Here is a 20,300-nt window from a genome sequence, read left to right on the forward strand (position 1 = left end):
GGTGGGACCACGGTCTCCCCATCTGGAATGGGGAGCATAGGAGGGGTCCCCTGTCTCAGCCTCAGGTCTGGAGGGGAGGGGCTCAAATCTGGCCCCTCCCGCACCCCAAACTTCAGGCATCTCTGCCTGTACAGTTCCCACCCTCACAGGCTCCCTCCCTCACCCAAATCCCACCTGTGACCGCATCCGGAGTCAGGCCACCCCCTTCTCCGCCCCAGGTCCCGCAGCTCCCTCGCGACCTCCGCCGTCCAGCCCCTGGGCGAGGTGACACCCTAATTCTGCTAGGCGCTCATCGCTTAGCGTCCCAAACCTGGCTGCAGGCCTGGCTCCGACGGCACTTGGGAGGAGCAGTAGCTGCCCTGGAACCGCCAGGCTCTGGGGGTCCCTGGGGTGGGACCCGCAGAACCTAGCCAGCCCCCCAGAGTCCATAGCCCTAACTGGTCTGGACCACCCAGGTCGGACTAGGAGGTCGGTCTTGACTTCCATCCTGCCTCCACGCCCTGGCCACCCCTCCTCCCCACAGTGCCGCCCCTGCCCCAACCTTTCCAAGGCCCGCGGTCGGGGATCGAATTCCAGTGGGGGGGGGGGGGCGGTCTTTGCCCCAATCTCGGGGCCCTCCCGTGGGACAGAGGCCCGCACCCCGCCGAGAGAAAAGGAGTGCGCGCAGAAGGCGGGGTCAAAGAGGGCGGCACGGGCAGAGGGGGTGGGCGGGCCGGCCGGGTGGGGGTGCCACCCCGCTCCGAGCGCTAACTTTGCCGCGGGGGTGGGGCCGATCGCGAGGTGGGGAAGGACCCGGAGAGGCAGGGAAGGGGCGCCCTGGCTGGGGCAACTTCGCGGGCCCAGGACCGCAACATGGGTGATTTCTGCCCCCTTTCCCACCTTCGCACCCCGAGTCCTCTCCGAATCTATACCAAACTTGGTCCACGTCCCCGAATCGTACACCCTCCCCACCCGAACCGGGACCCAGCTCCATGCCTTTCCCAGCCCCTCTGGCCACCACGAAGGGTGGAAGCACAAACCGCCCCCCTCTGCTACGGGGACAGTCACAGTCACCGTAGGGACAGGCACCCTCGCAGGGGCTGACCTCGCCCACCTACCCCGCGCCCACTTGGAGAAAAAGCCCTCCCCGCGCCAACGGGAAAGAACTTTACCGAAAGGGTCTCAGGGTGACCAGGCATCTTCTGACCATTATCTTCCCATCGGGGTTGACTGTGATCATTGTTCAAACTTGTCCGGGCGAGAAGCCGAGGGCGAGGCCGGCCGGACGGTCCCGAGCTCGGCTCTGGCCACGTCCTGGCCGCGAACCCTCTGCGGGCCGAATCCAGGTCCAAGCGAGGCGAGGAGGGGGCGCGGGGCCCGGCGGCTTCGCGGCCCGCGGGGTCGACGGGGTCTCGGCGGGCAGGGGCCGGGGAGCCGCGCGGCTGCCGGAGGCCGGCGAGGACGCCCGGCCGGGCCGTCTCTGCGTCTCCGCCCTCCCCGCTTCACATTCTAGAGGCCAGGAGGCGGCGCGCCCCCAGACCGCCGGCCGCGCGTCTGCCTGCTCGGGCTCGCTCGCAGGGCGGGACGGCGCCGCGACGCGCAGACGGGCTCCCCGCCGCGGGCGCCCTCATCCCCGCCCGGGCCCGCGCCCTCGGTGCCGGCTAGCGGCGGCCCCGGACCCGCGCCCCGGCCCCCCGCGCCTCCGGGCCGCGCCGCTCCCCGGCCGCGTACCGCGCCGCGCCCATGGCCCCCGGCGAGGGCGCTCCGCGCCCGCCCTGCCGCCCGCTCTCTCCGCTGCCCGCGCTCGGGTGTCCGGTGTCCAGCCCCGCGCTGTGTTACGCCCGGAGGCGCCGCATTGTTTCCTCGGAGGAGGCGGCCGAAGAGAGGCTGGGGCGGCCCGGGAGCGGCCACCACGCTTCCTCGGCGCGCCGGCGCCACCTCGTGGCCGCGGCCCAGCGGCGCTCACTCCAGGCCCGAGGCGGGGTGCTGGGGTAGGCAGGCGGGCCCGCGGGCCTCCCTGAGCCTCCTTCCAGCCCTGCAACTTCCCCAGGCCCCCCTTTCGGAAGCATGCCGGGTGCCACCAGCTCTGAGGGCCGAGGGCTGCTTGGGCTCCTGCAGGGCACAGAGGAAGTCGGCGCTAGGAGGAGGTTGCCCCCTTAGGCCCGGTGCCAGGGCCCTCCCTCGGGTCGCTGCCCCTGCCTCTGCAGCCACAGGGCTTCTGCATCGGCCCTTTCACACCCACGATTTCGCTTTGCAACCTCCACCCATCCTTTGGCCCTCTCTGGAAAGAGACTGCAGCAGCTCTCCTTTGCTTCCTTTTTTTGAACTCGGCCTGTGACACTGAGGCTCTTCCATTGAGCCCAGAAACAGGGGCAGGTGGGTGCTCTGTAGGCTTGGGTTCTAGTCTCAGAGCCTCCGTTAACCAGTGGGTTATGCCTGAAAGTCAAGGGGACTCCTCGGTTTCCCTCACCCTGCCCCACCTCATCCCATGGCTCAGCGGTACAGAATCCACCTGCAATGCAGGAGCCACAGGAGACACGAGTTTGATCCCTGGGTCAGGAAGATCCCCTGGAGGAGGAAATGGCAACCCACTCCAGTATTCTTGCCTGGAGAATCCCATGGACAGAGGAGCCTAGCCAGGCTACAGTCCATAGCCTCGAAAACAGTCTGAGATGACTGAAGTGACTTGGCAGGCACACGTGAGGTTCACTAAGGCTCCTTCCAACTCCAGGAAGCATGCATGTCCTCCCTTACCCTCCACTTCTTGACCCTGGAGAGGTATTTGCTTTTGCAGAGAGGGGTCAGTGGCCCCTGTGAGCACCCCAAGCAAGAACCAAGCCTGGATCTGAGGATGCTGCTCAGTCAGGAACAGCACTTTCCAGACCAGCTTGGCCAGGCACAGCCGGGGAAGGCCCAGGCTGGGAAAAGCCCCAGGCCTCAGGCCGTGTGAAGAAGGACATGGATGACCCCGAGGGCCTTTCCAGAAGAGGAAACCTCTATACTGGTCCATCCAGTCCTTGTCTGGTCCAACCAGGCCCCTGCTCCCCTCCTTCCCACCCTCCCCGCCAACCACCACCTTTGCTGCTCGCCTAGCCCATCCCCCCAGCCCGATCAGGGCCATTTCTCACCAGCTGTGACTCACAGTCTGCTTTTGTTGCTCCTTCCTCATCAAAACTCACCTGTCCAGCATCCCATTACCTCATCGCCATGCTCGCCACTAATGTGAAAGCCGATGATGAATTGGTGTTGGCGGATTAATGTGTTAACTCCAGCTAGGTGACAAATTTGCATTGAACAAGGACGTGCTGACCGGGCCTTGGTGCGGAAGAGTGACAAATGGTGGCAGGAAATTTGGGCATCACGGCAGGCTGGCCAAGGAGATCTCTGAGGGCAGGAATCTAAATCATTTTGTTCCTGGACCGTTACATCTGCTGTACATTCAGGCAATAACCGAAGCCTTGAATGTCAGGGTGAAAACCATAGCCACACTCAGGCATGAAATGTCCTGGTGGCTGTGCGCAAGCTCCGGGGGTCACACTGGCATTTGGTTGGCATTTTAGGCCACAGGGGAGAGGAGAAGATGGGGGTCTCCCCAAAGGCACGGTCATGCCTGGTGTGGCTCATGGGAGGAAGTGGCCTTCTCTCAACCGGAAGCCAGATTTCTGAAGGTGACAGAGGGTACCCTCCCAGCCTGGGCTTCGAGATGGGCCGGGAGAAAGTGCCTGCTGCGTTTGCAGGCTCGAGCCAGGCAGGAAGGCTTGGGGCAGACAGTGAAGGACACTGAGCCAGACCACCCAGCTGCCTCTTCCTTTTGGAGTCTGTGCGCCCTTTGTCAGCCTCTGCAGCGTAACTCAGTGTATGTGGCTTGGCTTGCTGTCCACCATGTTGCAGACCTTCGGAGGAAACTTGTGAGTCCCCACTCAGGGGTCACCCGGCACCTTGGAGCCTTCCCAGCAGGTGGCTATGATTTTTCTTGTTATTGTCCACCTGCAGCCACCACTGCTGCTACCTCGGTCTGTTCCCCGGGCAGTCACCTCTACATGCCGGCAGGCACATCATGAGAATACATGCAGTGCTGCCTGAGGCTTTCTTCCTGGCTGTGGGAATATGCTTGAACATGCAGGGGCCAGACAGAAGTGTCAGGGAGTTCCTGCCCCAGAAGCAGCCTTCAAGGAATAGGTGCCCACCTCCCCCCTCTTAGGTAAGACCCACATTGGTTTCCCTGATTCCCAGCTGCCCGCAGTGGTAACCCGCTCTGTCATGCACCCCATGTTGACTTCCTTCCTCCCCTCCCTCATCCCCCACTCCTTGTTCCTGGGGCCACTTCCTAAATAAATGTGTGACTCCTTCTCTGGCAGTCCAGTGGTTAAGACACCACGCTTCCACTGCAGGGAGCACAGGTTCCCTGGTCAGGGAACTATGATCCCACAAGCCACATGGCGTGGCCAAAAAGTTAAGAAAAAAAAAGAATGTACTTCTGGGGACCCCAAACCGAGACCCTGCTCTGTAGGCCAGTGGGTCTCAACCCTGACCCACAGCAGAATCATCTGCAAGAACATAACAAAATAGGGAGTCACTATTTTGATTCAGTTCCCAAGGTGAATAAAGCACTTCCCAGGTGGTTCAGTGGTAAAGAATGCTCCTGCCAATGCAGGAGATGCAAGAGACTCGAGTTCGATCCCTGGGTCAGGAAGATCCGCTGGAGGAGGAAATGGTAACCCACTCCAGCATTCTTGCCTGGAAAATTCATGGACAGAAGAGCCCGGTGGGCTACCATCCTTGGAGTTGCAAAGAGTCGGACAGGACTGAGCACACAGGCACGAAGCTGAGCCCTGGACACATTTGCTTTTTAATGCCACAAGTTATGCCCACATAGCTGGCCAGGTGGAGAACCATTGGAGAAATACTCATGTTCTGGAAAAATACCTACCACCTTCAGAGAAAGAAGCAGAGTGCCCCTAAACAAACAAGAGGAGAAGAGGGGACACTCCGGCTGGGGGGCACATCTACAGACTCAGGAGGCTAGGTCACATCAGACTCCAAAACCCTCTCTTTTCTACAGTTTTTCTCTTTTGAGACTATAAACAGAATCACAAGTGAGCTCGGTGTAGGGGACTGGGTGTAGACCCTGTATTGGCCTGAGGGCTCTGAATGTGGCACTTCCTGGCTTCTCTCCCACTGCCTTCCCCACGACCTGATGGTCTGGCTAGAAGGGTCAGGAGAAGCCCAGAGCCAGCAGGAGGCCCTGGCCAGGTGGGGAGGGGGGGCCCTCTGTCCAAAAGAGGGAGCAGGACTCCAGGGAAGGAATTTGGGGAATATGGGTAATGCACCGCTGTTAAAGAGGGTTGAACTCAAAGTACCTAGATGGTGGGCCATGCACTGTGGTGCTGGAGAGACTCTTGAGAGTCCCTTGGACTGCAAGGAGATCCAACCAGTCCATCCTAAAGGAAATCAACCCTGAATATTCATTGGAAGGACTGACGCTGAAGATGAAGCTCCAATACTTTGGCCACCTGATGCGAAGAGTCAACTCATTGGAAAAGACCCTGATGCTGGGAAAGACTGAAGGCAAAAGGAGAAGGGGGCAACAGAGGATGAGATGGTTACATAGCATCACCAACTCAACAGACATGAGTTTGAGCAAACTCCAGGAGATACTGAAGGATAGGAAAGCCTGGTATGCTGCAGTCCATGGGGTCACAAAGATTCAGACATGACTTAGCAACTAAACAACAATAAGGGCCATGCAAAGAAGGGAAGGGAGCTATATAGTCTCCTAGGGATGCTGTAATAGGCTACCAGAGACTGAGGGGCTTCAAAGCATGTACATTTATTCTCAGGAATCCCCTGTGGTCCAGTGGTTTAGGACTTGGCACTTCCATTTCAGGAGACCCAAGTTCAATTCCTGGTCAGGGAACAAGAACCTGCATGGTGTTCAGTGTGGCCAAAGAAAGAAAGAAATTTTTAAAAAATAATTAAAAAAAAAAAAAGAAAGAAAGAAATTTATTCTCTTACAGTTCTGGAAGCCAGAAGTCCTAAATCAGATGTTGGTAGAGTCAGTTCCTTCTAGAAACCCTGAGAGAGACTGTCATGCGCCCCTCTGCTGGCTTCTGGCAGGAATCCTTGGCATCCTTGGCCTATTACTGCATCTCTCCAGTCTCTGCCTTTGTCTGTCTCCTTGAAAGAAAATCTCTGACAAACCTAGACAGCACATTAAAAAGCAGAGACATCACTTTGCTGACAAAGGCCCATCTAGTCAAAGCTATGGTTTTTCCAGTAGTCATGTAAGGATATGAGTTGGACCTTAAAGAAGACTGAGAACCGAAGAATTGATGCTTTCGAACTGTGATGCTGGAGAAGACTCTTGAGAGTCCCTTGGCTAGCAAGGAGCTCAAACCAGTCAATCCTAAAGGAGATCAGTCCTAAATATTCATTGGAAGGACTGATGTTGAAGTTGAAGCTCCAGTATTTGGCCACCTGATGTGAAGAGCTGACTCAGTGGAAAAGACCCCGATGCTGGGAAAGATTTAAGGGGATGACAGAGCATGAGATGGTTGGGTGGCATCACTGACTCAGTGGACATGAGTTTGAGCAAATTCTGGGAGATAGTGAAAGACAGGGAAGCCTGGCATGCTGCAATCCATGGGGTTGCAAAGTCGGACAACAGCAACTGCCTGGCCTTCTTTGTGTGTGTTTGTGTCCTCTCCTCTTATCAGGAGGTCCCCAGTCATTGGATTCAGGTTCACAGTAATCCCGAATGACCTCAACTTAACTAATTACATCTGAAAAGAATTTATTTCCAGATAAGGCCATCTTCTAAGGTTCCAGATGAACATGAATGGGGGCTGGGTATGGGGGTACTGTTCAGCCTACTTCAGGGACCTAGTAGAAAGGGGCTGGAGTGATTGGAGACCACCAGAAAAACAGAAGTCCCTAAGGGGGACATGCCACCTTTGCTTTGTGTGACTGTGGACCCAGTTATTTCAAGGGAGTCAGAAACCTGGGCTTCTTTTGTGTAGTCACATCATTTACAAATGTAGATCAATATTTTTAGCTTTTTGTTTTTATTTTTATTTTTTTTTTGCCACACTGAGAGGCACGCTGGATCTTAGTTCCCCAACCAGGGATCAAAAACCCCAGCTTCCATCTTGGAAGTGCTAAGTCAACCACTGGACCACCAGAGAAGTTCCTCAATATTTTAGATGAAAATGAAAGTGAAAGTCACTCAATCATGTCCGACTCTTTGCGAGCTCAAAGGACTATTCAGTCTGTGGAATTCTCCAGGCCAGAATACTGGAATGGGTAGCCTTGCCCTTCTCCAGGGAATCATCCCATCCCAGGGATCAAACCCAGGTCTCCCACATTGCAGGCGGATTCTTTACCAGCTGAGCCACAAGGGAAGCCCAACATTTTTAGAACATTGTGCAAAAACGATAGGATCCATTGGAGGTCTGGCATCGGCATCCCCCTGCAGATGTCACCTGAGGGCAGAGCAGGGAGCCTGCCAGCCCTGCCCACCCCTCTAGTCCAGCTTCCCTGAGGCCAGGCCCCCCTAACCCCAGCAAAGATACAGTTCTGCTCCAGGAAGGACAAGAGTCCTAGTGACTCTAAGGGCTCCATGGGGGCTTCCCTGGCCCATCATGAACCCCCCTGAAGCCTCCAGGGACATCATAGCTTTGACCACACACCCACCTGCTCGAGGCTTCCAGGTAGCTTCTGGGAGCTCACAGGGGCCTGGGGTGGAAAGAGGAGAGAAAGAAACATGAGGTTTCTGGTGTCTGAAATCCCCATTTAATGTGCTCCGACTGCCGCTGCAGATAGCACATTAAGAGGCAATAGGCCATTGTCCTTTGCCGGGGAGCAGAGCATTAATAATGTCATAACACGTTTACCGACACTCTGCACAAATCATCAGCTGCCTCGCCAGGCGGGAACAAGCAGCCGCGAGCCGGCCAGTGCGGCCGAGGCGCGGGGAGAGCTGTTGCTCCAATGCATATTTCATGCTTTCTGTTTCACAACATTTAGGCTAATCCTCTGATTGAAAAGCAGCGTCTGGGGTTTATTTTTATTTATGCCGGAAGGCCATTCTGCCGCACAGCTTGTGGGAGTTGGGAGCGTAGCTATTTTATTTTCTTATTCCTCAGGGAAGTTCACGGCTATGTCTATGTCTGTGCATGCATGTGCGTGTGTGTGTGCAGGTGTGTGGACAGGTAAGGAAGCCTGGGATGGACTAGACAGGGGACCCTCCCAATTGGACCCCATCCCGGCACTGGAGACAAAGGTGAGCTCGTCATTTAACTCGATTGTGAGATTCCATTTATTGAGCACCTACTAAGTGCCTAGAAATGATTCAGGGGTTCTAAATCTTGCTACCATGGCTGAAAGTGAAAGTGAAAATGTTAGTCATTCATTTCCAACACCTTGCAACCCAATGGACTCTAGCCCACCAGGCTCCTCTGTCCACGGTTGCCATTTCCTTCTCCTGACCCAGGGATCAAACCCTGGGCTCTTGCATTGCAGGCAGATTCTTTACCATCTGAGTTACCAGGGAAGCCCGTTACCATGGCTACGTGGCTATTTTATTTAAATCTTCTTTAGTAGGGCGATTGAAAAAAAATGACCCCTCTAAGAAAAATAGAAAAGGGATTTCTTTGGCAGTTCAGTGATTAAGACTCTGAGATGCCACTGCAGGGGGCACAAGTTCGATCCCTGGTCAGAGAACTAAGATCCTGCATGCCATGGGGCATAGCCAAAAAAAAAAAATGACCCCTTTTCTTTCTGGACAGTTTCCCCAGATGCATCACAGGTCACTGTAGGAATATGGGAGCAGTTATCTAGGGTGAGTAGAATCATGGTCTCTGAAGATGACCATGTCCAGATCCCAGGAATCTGTGAATGTGTTATGCTACATGGCAAAAGGAGATCAAGGTTGCAAGTGGAATTAAGGTTGTAAATCAGGGGTCCTTAAAATAAGGAGATCATCCTGGATTATCTGGTAGGTCTAATGTCATCACAAGGGTCCTTAAATATGGAAGAAGGAGGCAGCATGAAAAAGACTCGACCAGACACTGCTGACTTTGAAGATGGAGAAAGAGGCCACAAGCCACAGAATACAGGTAGCCTCTGGAAGCTGAAAAGGGCAAAGAAATGGATTCTCCCCAGAGCCTCCAGAAAGAAGAGAGCCCTGCTCTCACCTGGACTTTAGCCCCATGAGATGCATTTTGGATGCTCAGTCTCCAGAACAGCAAAATGATACATCTGTGTAGCTTTCAGTCACTACATGTGTGGCTATTTGTTATAACCACATACTGTCTAAAAAGGGCCACCACTGCCAAATACTGTAAAGCTTGATGCTCGCCATGCATAAGCTCATGTCTCCACTTCACTGATGGGGAAACAGAAGTTCAGAGAGGTAAAGTATCTTGCTCAAGGGTTCATTGCAGATCCAGCTTCCAAATTAAAACCTGGCAGACCTCAGAGCCCAGGTCACTCACTGCTTTCAAAACCCTGGCCCAGGGGTCCTGGGAGGCTAACTTGATCAGGCATCCTTCAGAGAATGCAGCCCCGGGAAGAAAGCTCCCCACCTCCGAGAGTTGCTTGTTGACACAGGGACACAGGAAAGCATCCAGCTTCCTCAGTTTCCTCCTTCTGCTCCCCGAACATCCCTGGGTCATCTCAAAAGAACAACTGCCCAAAGCTCCTCTCTCTGGTTTCTGCTCAGGCAAGGCTGATGCAAGATTTCATGTCTCAGAGGATTTCAAGTTCTGTCTCAAACCAGCTTGGAATCTGTCCCCTTTTAGCAAGATCTCCTAGCATCCAACCCCATGTGAGATCATACCCTTGAGAGACAATGACCTCTCAACATCTGGGAGTGCGGCAAGGGGTCCACGCCCCCTCTGTGACTCCCTCCCCACTTCAGCAGTCCTCCTCCCCTTCTGCCTCCACGCTGCAGCTTGTGGTGGGAGAGCGGTGTCCCTTTCTAGATCCCTTGAGAGGTTTGAGGAGGGGGCAGATGCAGGAGGTTAACGATGCACTCCTCCCAACCAGGAGAAGGATTTTTTAATCTCTGTTTCACCAATGTGCCCCAAATGTCCTAGACAGTATCTAATACAAGTTACACCCAGTAGAGAAGGGTTTTTTGTTTTGGCCAAGTGCAGCAAGTGGGATCTTAGTTCCCTGACCAGAGATCCAACCAAAGTCCCCTGTGTTGGAAGCACGGAGTCTTAACCACTGGGCTGCCAGGAAAGTCCCTACATCCAGCAGAGAAATTTCAAATGAGTGAATATGTACATGGACAGGGCCGTTTCTAAGCCCACCCTGACATGTGGTCAGCTGGAGCCATCTCTCACTTTGCCTTCTGCACCCCACTTTTACTTTACAGGCCCCCTTCCCTTCATGAAATAGTCATTCCCATGCCATCCAAAGAGTTCCTGCCCCAAACCTAGCTAGCTTCCACTGTCACCAAATCTGGTTTCTTGTGCAAGTCCCCACTCACTCTGAGTATCACCCCCAGGGTCAGTCTCCCTGTTCTGTGTTCAGTGGTTTCAGTCATGTCTGACTCTCTGCGACCGCATGGACTATAGCCCACCAGTCTCCTCTGTCCATGGGATTTTCCTGGCAAGAATACTGGAGTGGGTCACCATGCCCTCTTCCAGAGGATCTTCCCAACCCAGGGCTCAAACTCGCCTCTCCTAAATTTCCTACATTGTAAGTGGATGGATTATTTCCTGAGCCACCAGGGAAGCCCCTCCCTGTGCTATTCCTGGCTTTTTTTTTGGGGGGGGGGAGTTATGCACATGGTGCCCAGGGCATGGCCTAGCTCCAGCCCTGCCTGCAAGGGGACAGGCAGCTTCGGGGGACAGGCAGCACAGGGAGGCAGCCTGCTCACCAGTGCACCTGAAGGGCAGCAGTGTCTGCAGGATGGTGGGGGCGGGGGAGTGGTCAGTCCCAGATCGAAGCTGCCTCGTTCTGTGAATTCCTTGGCAGTCCAATCCAGTAGTGAGGACTTGACACTTCCACTGCCAAAGTCCAGGTTCAATCCCTGGTCATGGAACTAAGATCCCACAAGTCGCCCCCTCATTCACAGTGTGAGTCTGGAGTTAGAGGGGCCTGTGCTCCAAGTTTGCATTCACAGCCCAACTGTGATCTTGGGCAAATTACTCTCAGAGCTTCAGTTTCCTCATCTCTACAGTAAGAATTGCACCTATTGGGCTTCCCTGGTGATTCAGTGGTAAAGAATCTGCCTGCCAATGCAGGGGACATGGGTTCAATCCCCAGTCCGGGAGGACCCCACAAGCCATGGACCAACTAAGCCCGTGCACCACAGCTATTGAGCCCCTGCTCTAGAGCTGCAGCAACTGAAGCCTGTCCTCTGGAGTCTGTTCTCTGCAACAAGAGAAGCCCGCGCACCACAACCAAGAGTAGCCCCCACTCACTGCAACTAGAGAAAAAGCCCTCATAGCGATGAAGACCCAGCACAGCCAAAAATGTAAAAGTAAAAAAAAAAAATTGCATGTACTATATAATACAAGGAACTGTATTCAATATCTTATAATAATCTATAATGAAAAAGAATCTGAAAAAGAATATATATATATATATGTATGTATACAGGCTTATGTATATACAGGCTTCCCTTATGGCTCAGACAGTAAAGCATCTGCCTATAATGCGGGAGACCTGGATTCGATCCCTGGGTCAGGAAGAACTCCTGGAGAAGGGAATGGCAATCCACTCCAGTACTCTTGCCTAAAAAACCCCATGAATGGAGGAGCCTGGTAGGCTACAGTCCATGGGGTTGCAAAGAGTCAGACACGACTGAGCAACTTCACTGGTTCACTGGTGTATACATGCATACGTATGCCTATATAATGAAATCACTTTGTTTTACACTTGAAACTATCACACCATTGTAAGTTAACTACACTTCGATTTTTTAAATGGTTCAACAAATAAAGTGAAGGTTACACCTGAGAACTTCTCATGGGGCCTGATACACAGGAAGTGCTGATCTTTTGTCTGTCTTATTAATATTTTCCATTTCTTGGGCACCCACCTTGCACCAGGTATGTATCTCATCCATTTATATGAAGCCTGCAAGGTCGCAACTACGATTTCAGGAACAAACCAGCTGAGACTCAATGGATGAAGTAATTTCATTCCTAGGGCTATTCCCAAGAGAAACAAGAGCACACAGCCAGACACACACGCCAGCACTCAAACATTCATAGCAATGCAATTCAGAATAGCCAAGGAGGGGAGTCAGCCCAAGCTTGCTTGTTGATGGATGAATGGATAAACTGTGGCATATCCATAAGATGGAATGCTATTTATTCAGCCTTAAGAAGGAATGATCCTCAAAAGATTAAAATAGAATCACCATAGGATCCAGCAATTCCATATCTGGGTATATACCCCAAGGAATTGAAAGTAGAATCTCAAAGAATAGTATTATTCACAACTGCTAAAAGATAGAAGCAGCCCAAATATCCCACCAATGGATGAATGGATAAACAAAATGTGGTCTATACATACCATGGAATATTATTTGGCCTTAAAAATTAAGTTCTGACACACACTACAATGGAGTTGGACCTTGAGGACATTATGCTAAGTTAAAATAAGCCAGTCACATAAGAAAAATCTATAGAGACAGAAAGTAGATTAAGGACTTCCCTGGAGATCCAGTGGCTAAGACTTCAGGCTTCCAATGTAGAGAGCTCAGGTTTGATTCCTGGTCAGGGAACTAAGATCCCACATGTCACAGATTAATGCTTACTATGGGCTTGTCAGAGGGGAATGGGAGTGGCTGCTGATGGGCAGGGGGTTTCTTTGTAGGGTGATAAAAATGTCTAAGACTGGACAGTGGTCATAGTTCTGCAGTCTCATGGATATACTAAAACCCTCTGGATCGTACACTCGAAAGGGGTGATTTTGATGTGAATTATACCTCGATTTTTAAAAAATGAGATAAATAGCTTGCTCCCAAGTACACAGCTAGTAAGATTTGAACCCAGATTTCGTCTCCGAGCCCAGGCTACTGGTTGCTGTGGGCTCTTTTATACTTGTAGACACGGCACAGAGCAAGCTGTGGCTAGACAGGGAACAAATGCTGCTCTGATTGGCAGACGCTGAAGAAGTGGAGGATGGGGACCGAGCCCCAGGATTCCCAGCGTGAAGACAGCCCTTGACTCAGGCCTGTGACCCACCAAGCCCCCGTGAGGGCCTCTAGCCTGTTATTGTAGGTACTTAAAACTTTCCTCTTAGAATATGGGTCACAAGCCTTGTCTCTTCCCCCATCTTCTCTTCTCCAACTGCTGAGAAAGAATCTTAATCCAGTGCCCCTTGGCTGCTGGTTTAATTTGATAAATATGAAATTGAAGCGAGCTAATAAAGCCATCAGTCATCCCAGAGCCCAGCCGTTCTCCAAGCTGAGGGCCCTTTTTTTTAATATGTACAAATCAGTGTTTAAGATGATAATGAATTGGGTCTTGTTTGGAATACTCAAGAAAGCGTGGCCCAGGGAGCGGACACTGAGGAAAGAGGGACTTGTCACCTCCGCATGAAGTCTCACAGGACCCTGGGGGGCACACACGGGCCCCCTGCCGCTGTGAGGCCCGGCCCCCACCTCTCCTCCGGCCCCCTCCGCTCAGCCTGTTCCTTCTTGCAGCCGCCCTGGGGCGGGGTGGGCGTGGAAGTGCGCCCCCTCCTGGTCCCTCTCCCTCACTTTCCAGGAACACGTTGAGCCGTCTCAGAGAATCCCGCCCTGCTCCTGAGCTGCACTCAGCCCCACGTGTCCGCACCTGTCCCACAGGTGTGACCTGTCTAGTCTTAGCCTTATCCTCACATCAGGGACGGGGGCTTCCCAGGTGGCTCAGTGGTCAAGAATCTGCCTGATAAGAAGGAGACTCAGGTTCATTCCCTGGGTTGGGAAGATCCTCTGGAGAAGGAAATGGCAACCCACTCCAATATTCTTGCCTAGGAAATCCCGTGGACACAGGAGCCTGGCGGGCTACCGTCCGTGGGGTCCCAAAGAGTCGAACTGAGTGATTAACACTTCCACTTTTCACTTTCATAACTCTATATATGCTATATATATGTGTGTGTGTGTAACTGAATCACACCTGAAACTAACACAACATTGTAAATCAACTGTATTTCAACTAAAAAACAAAAAACTGTGAGTGAATAAAAACCCCATTTATTTCACTCAAAAAAAAAAAAAAGTTGGTCTGAGCCTGCTTCTGGGCACTTGGCACTTCAACCATCCCTCCCTTCCCTGGCTGAGAAGGCAGGTTCACTGTGCCTGCCCTGCTTGTCCAAACGATGTAGTTTGTGATGACCATCTGCCATGCCCAGAGGACTCTGAAACTTCGATGGTTGCTCAGCATAGACACCCCTGTGACCATTCCCCAGTGAAAACTCTAGGGGCTCAGTCTGTAATGGGCAGACACACTGCACACATATTACTGCATTTATTGCTAGGAAAGGAGCACGGTCTGCACCCCCACCCCTATAGGAGGAAAGGGCCGTCAGAAGCCTGTGCATAGATTTCCAGACTCCACCTGCGTGTTTTCTCCTGGCTGATTCAATTGTGTGTCCTTTTGCTGTAATAAGCCTTAGTCCTGGGTACAACTCTATGTTAAGACCTGTGAGTCCTTCTAGTGAATTACTAAATGTGGGGGCAATCTCTGGAACCCCCAACACAGGGGAACCACGAAGATGGGGATTAAGTGGAAATCCAATAAAAAACTGTCTCCATCCAAAACAGAAATCAGTTTATGCAATATTGATGGGTTCCCTTGGCAACAAATTGTCTAAAAACTTAGAACCCCTCTGGCAAAATAGTCATGGGGCTGGCTTGGGTGAGGGTTGCAATAGCCAGATGGGTCAATGCCCAGAGAGGCATTGTAGGCAGCCAAGCCCTCAGAGAACTGTCCAGCATCCCAGGAGTCAGGCATGGACTAAACAGTCTGCATAATCCACCCAGGATGGTTACGATAGGGGCACCCCAGGGCAGAAATCCTGCTCCCCACCCATAGTAAAGTGGGCAGCTCCAGGCCCTGGGGGCCTAACCACAGCCCCCTTCCCTTTTCCAGGCCTGCATATTCCAATCTGTCCCAAAGGAGGTCTTTCTGGTGACTCATCTCCACATCCTGGCTTCTCTGATGGCTCAATGGTAAAGAATCTGCCTGTGATGCGGGAGATTTGGGTTTGATCCCTGGGTCGGGAAGAACCCCTGGAGGAGGGCATGGTAACCCACTCCAGTATTGGAGAATCCCCTGGACAGAGGAGCCTGGCAGGTTACATCCATGGGGTCGCAAAGAGTCAGACACAACTGAGCAGCTAAGCAAAGCACAGCACATGTCCACATCCAGCCCCCATCTCTCCTCCCCATAATGCAGTCCAGCGCCCATGACTCCTCCTGAGAGTGGCTCCCCTGGGCTGTGCCCCACCCAAGGGGAAGACTCACCTTGCTTCTCATCTTGACCCACAATGTATCTAGGGCATCACGACTTGGCAGTGACCTTCGGAAGGTCTCTACCAATGAGAGTGGCCAGCGGGCATGACTGGGACATGGGTCGGGGGCGGGGGGGATGGCAACAGCATGACTCAGAGGCCCAGAGACCTGCAGGTGCTGGAAGACATCCATCGGCTCCACACCAGCTCTGCTCCCGTTTCTGACATCACAGAACAGATGATCCGGGACAGCCATGCTCAAGGAAACACGAGCCGAGCGCGGCAGCTCCTGCCCTGACCCGACACTGATTGATATTCTGACATCCTCCTAGAAACAGCACGCTGCAAAAGCAAAAGGGACAGAAGAGAAAATAGACAAGTGGGACAATGTCAATCTTTTTAGATTTTTTCTTCTACAAGAAAAAAACCAACTTCTAGACAGCCAAGGAAGTCAGCAACAACATGAAAAGGCACCCTCTGAGATAGGAGAATATATTTGTAAACCATGTATCCACTAAGGAGTTAAAAACCAAAAAAAAAAAAAAAAGACAACAACAAGGAACTTATGCAACTCAATAGCAAAAAAACCAATTTTTTCTTTTATTTTTTAAATTGTGAAAATATGATAACACATTTACAGGAGACTTGGAAAATACAGAACAAGGTTACATATAGTTCCACCATATATTACAGTTTTTTCAAGTAGAGAAATTAAGATTTTTCAGTTAGAATTTCAATATCAAGCTCTCAAAAATTAATAGAACAAATATAGAGAATTAGAAGGATATAGCAGACCTGAAACTCACTAGGAGCCAATTCAACATAATTAAGATCAAATAATCCAATTTTTAAATGGGCAAAGGGGGACCTCCCTGGCAGTCCAGCAGTTAAACTCCATGCTTCCACTGCAAGAGGCATGGGTTCCATCCCTGGTCAGGGAACTAAGATCCCACGTGCCCCATGGCTCGGCCAAAAATAAAAATAAAAAATAAAATAACAATGGGCAAGGGGCCTAAATGGACATTTTCCCAAAGAAGACATACCAATGGGCAACAGGTACACAAAGAGAAGCTCAACATCACCAACCATCAGGGAAATGTCAAGCAAGACCACCACGAGATATCACCTGAAACCTGTTAGAATGGCTGACATCAAAAATCAAGAGCCAGACTTCCCTGGGGGTACAGTAGTTAAGAACCCACTTGCCAATGCTGGGGACTCGGCTCGATCCCTGGTCTGGGAAGATTCTACATGCCTCGGAGGAATGAAGCCCGTGAGCCACAACTACAGAAGCCCACGTGCCCTAGAGCCCATGCTCTGCAACGAGAGAGGCCACCATGATGAGATGCTCAGGCACCGCAATGAAGAGTAGCCCCTGCGCACTGCAACTAGAGAAAGCCCACACGCAACAATGAAGACTCAGTGCAGCCAAAAATAAAATTAAAGAAAGCAAGAAAGAAAAGGCAAGAGCTCAGTGTTGGTGAGGATGTGGAGAAAGATCTTCTGTGCACTGTTGGTGGGAAAGTAAGCTGGTGCAGTCACACGGGAAACAGCATGGAGGTTCCTTGAAAAATTAAAAATTTTCATGGGATCCAGCAATTCCGCTTCTGAGTATATACATGAAGGGAAATGAAATCACTATCTGGAGGAATCATCTGTACTGCTATGTCCATTGCAGCCTTATTTGCAATAGCCAAGGCCAGGAAAACAATCTCAGTGTCCACTGACAGATGACAGATAAAGAAAATAATACATATGTAATGGAATATCATTCGGCCTTTATAAAGAAAGAAATCCTGGGAATTCCTGATGGCCCATTGGTTAGGACGCTATGCTTTAACTGTCAAGGACCTGAGTTCTATCCCTTGTTGCTGAACTAAGAGCCCACACGCCACTTGGTATGGCCAAAAAACAATCTAAAAAAGAAGGAAATCCTGCCATTTGTGACAAGATGGATGAACCTGGAGGGCATCGTGCTAAGTGAAAGACATCAGACAGAAAACCAAAAAGGGACTTCCCTGGTGGTCCAGTGGCTAAAACTCTGTGCTCCCAACACAGGGGGCCCATGATGCCTGGTCGGGGAACTAGATCCCATGTGCCACAACTAAGAGTTCACGTGCCATAGCTAAGACTCAGTCCAGCTAAATAATTAAATATTTCTTTTTAAAAAAGAAAGAAAACAACAAATACTGCATAGTATCAGACATATGTAGAACCTTAAAAAAAGGAACTTGTAAAAGTAGAGTGGAAGAGTGGTTGCCAGGGCTGAGGGATGGGGAAAACAGGGAGAGGTTGGTAAAAACAGTACAAACTTCCAGTTACAAGATGAATAAGGCCATTAAGTCTGAGTATCTCATAATACACTGTGATTATAGCTGATAATCAGTGGTAAAGAATCCGCCTGCCAATGCAGGAGACATGGATTTGATCCCTGGATTGGGAAGATCCCCTGGAGAAGGAAATGGCAACCCACTCCAGTGTTCTTGCCTGGAAAATCCCATGGACAGAAGCGTCTGGCAGGCTATAGTCCATGGAGTCCCAAAAGAGTTGGACACACTTAGCAAGTAAACAGCAACAATAACTGATAATACTGTTGTATAGTTAAAATCTGCTAAGAAAGTAGAACTCAAGTGTTCTCACACACACACAACAATTAAATATGTAAGGTGATGGATGCACTAATTAATTCGATGGTGGGAAGCCTTTCACAATGTGAAGTGAAGTGAAGAGAAAGTCACTCAGTCATGTCTGACTCTTTGCGACCCCATGGACTCTATAGTCCATGGAATTCTCCAGGCCAGAATACTCGAGTGGGTAGCCTTTCCCTTCTCCAGGGGATCTTCCCAACCCAGGGATCGAACGCAGGTCTCCCGCATTGAAGATGGATTCTTTACCAGCTGAGTCACATGTGTATATAAAATCTCCATGAAGTACCATATTAAAGGGCTTCCCAGGTGGCACTAGTGGTAAAGAACCACTGCCAATGCAGGAGACCCAAGACTCCCTGGATCTGGAAGATCCCATGAAGGAGGGCATGGCTACCCACTCCAGTATTCTTGCCTGGAGAATCCCACGGACAGAGGAGCCTGGCGGCCTGCAGTCTATAGGGTTGCACAGAATTGGACACGACTAAAGCGACTTAGCAGCAGCAGCAGCAAAGCAACTTAGAATGCACACATCCTTTAAAAATATCAAAATTTTATTCAACAGTTACACCTCTATAAGCCTGGCGGGGGAAGCCTCTATATCTTGATTATAGTGTTGATGACAAGGTGAGTATGTTGTTGATATACTTAAAACATGCATTTGAATTTTGCAAGTGATACTTCAATAAAGTTGATTTTTTTTTTTTTAAAGAAAGCAAGGGTACATTGCATGTTTCATGGGAAGGAGGGGGATTCAGTCTGGACACTTGATCCATCTTTCCTGTCTGTACACACCCAACACCAGACACGCAGAGGAACAGGTATATGGAGCGTGTCCTCATGTGCACGTGTTACACCTGCATGCGTGGACCGACCGAGATACAGAACTGACCCCCTCCGTCTGATGTCCCTGGATGCCCCTACACTGGGAGGCCAGGCCAGAGGAGAAGGCCCAGCTCTACGTGACCGGCTGACCACAGGCGGGGCCTGGAGCCTGACCCCTCCGGGGAGCTTCCTCAGACGGAACGGATGCCCTTCCTGCTCCTCTGGCCGCACGGTTGTCTCCCCTCCTGGGGGCTGGATCAGGCTCCCTGGGCTGCTGTTAAACAAAAGACTGTAGGGACGGGGTGGGGTGTTGTGAGCGCTCAGTCGCTTCAGTCATGCCCAACTCTTCACAACCCTATGGACAGTCGTGGCCCGCCAGGCTCCTCTGTCCATGAGATTCTCCAGGCAAGAATACAGGAGTGGGTCACCATGCCCTCCTCCAGGGGATCGTCTCAATCCAGGCTTCAAACCTGCATCTCCTGTGTCTCCTTCACTGCAGGCAGATTCTTTACCCACTGAGCCACCTGGGAAGCCCCGGGTGGGGTGTTAACCAACAGTTATTTGTTCACAGTTCTGGAGGCTAGAAGTTTGAAATCAAGGTGTGGGCAGAGCTGATTTCTTCTGAGGCCTCTCTCCTTGGCTAGCATGACCCTCGCGGGGCCTTCCCTCTGCATCCATCTATGTTCTCGGTTCCTCTTCTTATAAAGGATGCCGGTCATAGTGGGTTAGGGCCCACCCTAATGACCTCATCTTATTTTATTCTTTTTAAATTTTTATTTAATCTTTTGGCTGTCGCCACACAGCATGCAAAATCTTAGTTCCCCGATCAGGGATGGAAACCATGCCCCCTGGAGTGGACTCGAGGAGCCCTAACCACTGGGCCATCAAGGAAGTCCCCATGACCTCATTTTAATATGATCACTTCTGTAAAGATCAGTCTCACAGTAGTCCCATCCTGAGGTGCTAGAGGCTAGGGTTTCAACATGTAAACCCAGGAAGGGGTGCACAATTCAGTTCCGACAGGTGTCTGCTCAGAAAACTGCACCCTACCCCCAGAAAATTCAGTTCCAACAGGTGTCCGCTCAGAAACTGCACCCCCCCCAGAAGCAAAGGGGTTAAAGTTAGAAACTGGGGTGGGGGAGGAGTGGGAAGTGTGTGTGTGTGCATTGAGCAGATTAGCGCGAATGCTCCTTGGAGCCTCAGCTATAATTAGAGATATTAGAGGCAGGGCTGAGGCTCTCTCGCCTCATAATTAGGGTGGTTCTGTGCTGAGGCTCCCAGAGAGGTGGGTTTGCTGCTGCTGCCGCTCTGTAGTAAGGCGAGGGGGCAGAGAAGTGGGCCGACAGCAGCCCGGGTCCTCACATTTAGCTCAGGACCAGAGTCAAGGTGTGA

The 20,300-nt window shown here is 51.5% G+C and overlaps 1 protein-coding gene across 2 annotated transcripts in view; it reads right to left on the reverse strand.

Moving 5' to 3' along the window:
• Positions 1 to 1,840, reverse strand: part of MGAT5B (alpha-1,6-mannosylglycoprotein 6-beta-N-acetylglucosaminyltransferase B) — a 67,475-nt gene extending 65,635 nt beyond the window's left edge. For both annotated transcript variants that reach the window (XM_043905408.1, XM_043905407.1), the window contains exon 1: positions 1,152 to 1,840. In XM_043905408.1, the coding sequence (XP_043761343.1) occupies positions 1,152 to 1,219 (68 nt within the window). In that variant the 5' untranslated portion in view covers positions 1,220 to 1,840. The remainder of the gene's footprint in view (positions 1 to 1,151) is intronic.
• Positions 1,841 to 20,300: the final 18,460 nt, after the last annotated feature.

Source organism: Cervus elaphus, chromosome 5 (assembly GCF_910594005.1).
Source record: "Cervus elaphus chromosome 5, mCerEla1.1, whole genome shotgun sequence".
Classification (NCBI taxonomy): domain Eukaryota; kingdom Metazoa; phylum Chordata; class Mammalia; order Artiodactyla; family Cervidae; genus Cervus; species Cervus elaphus.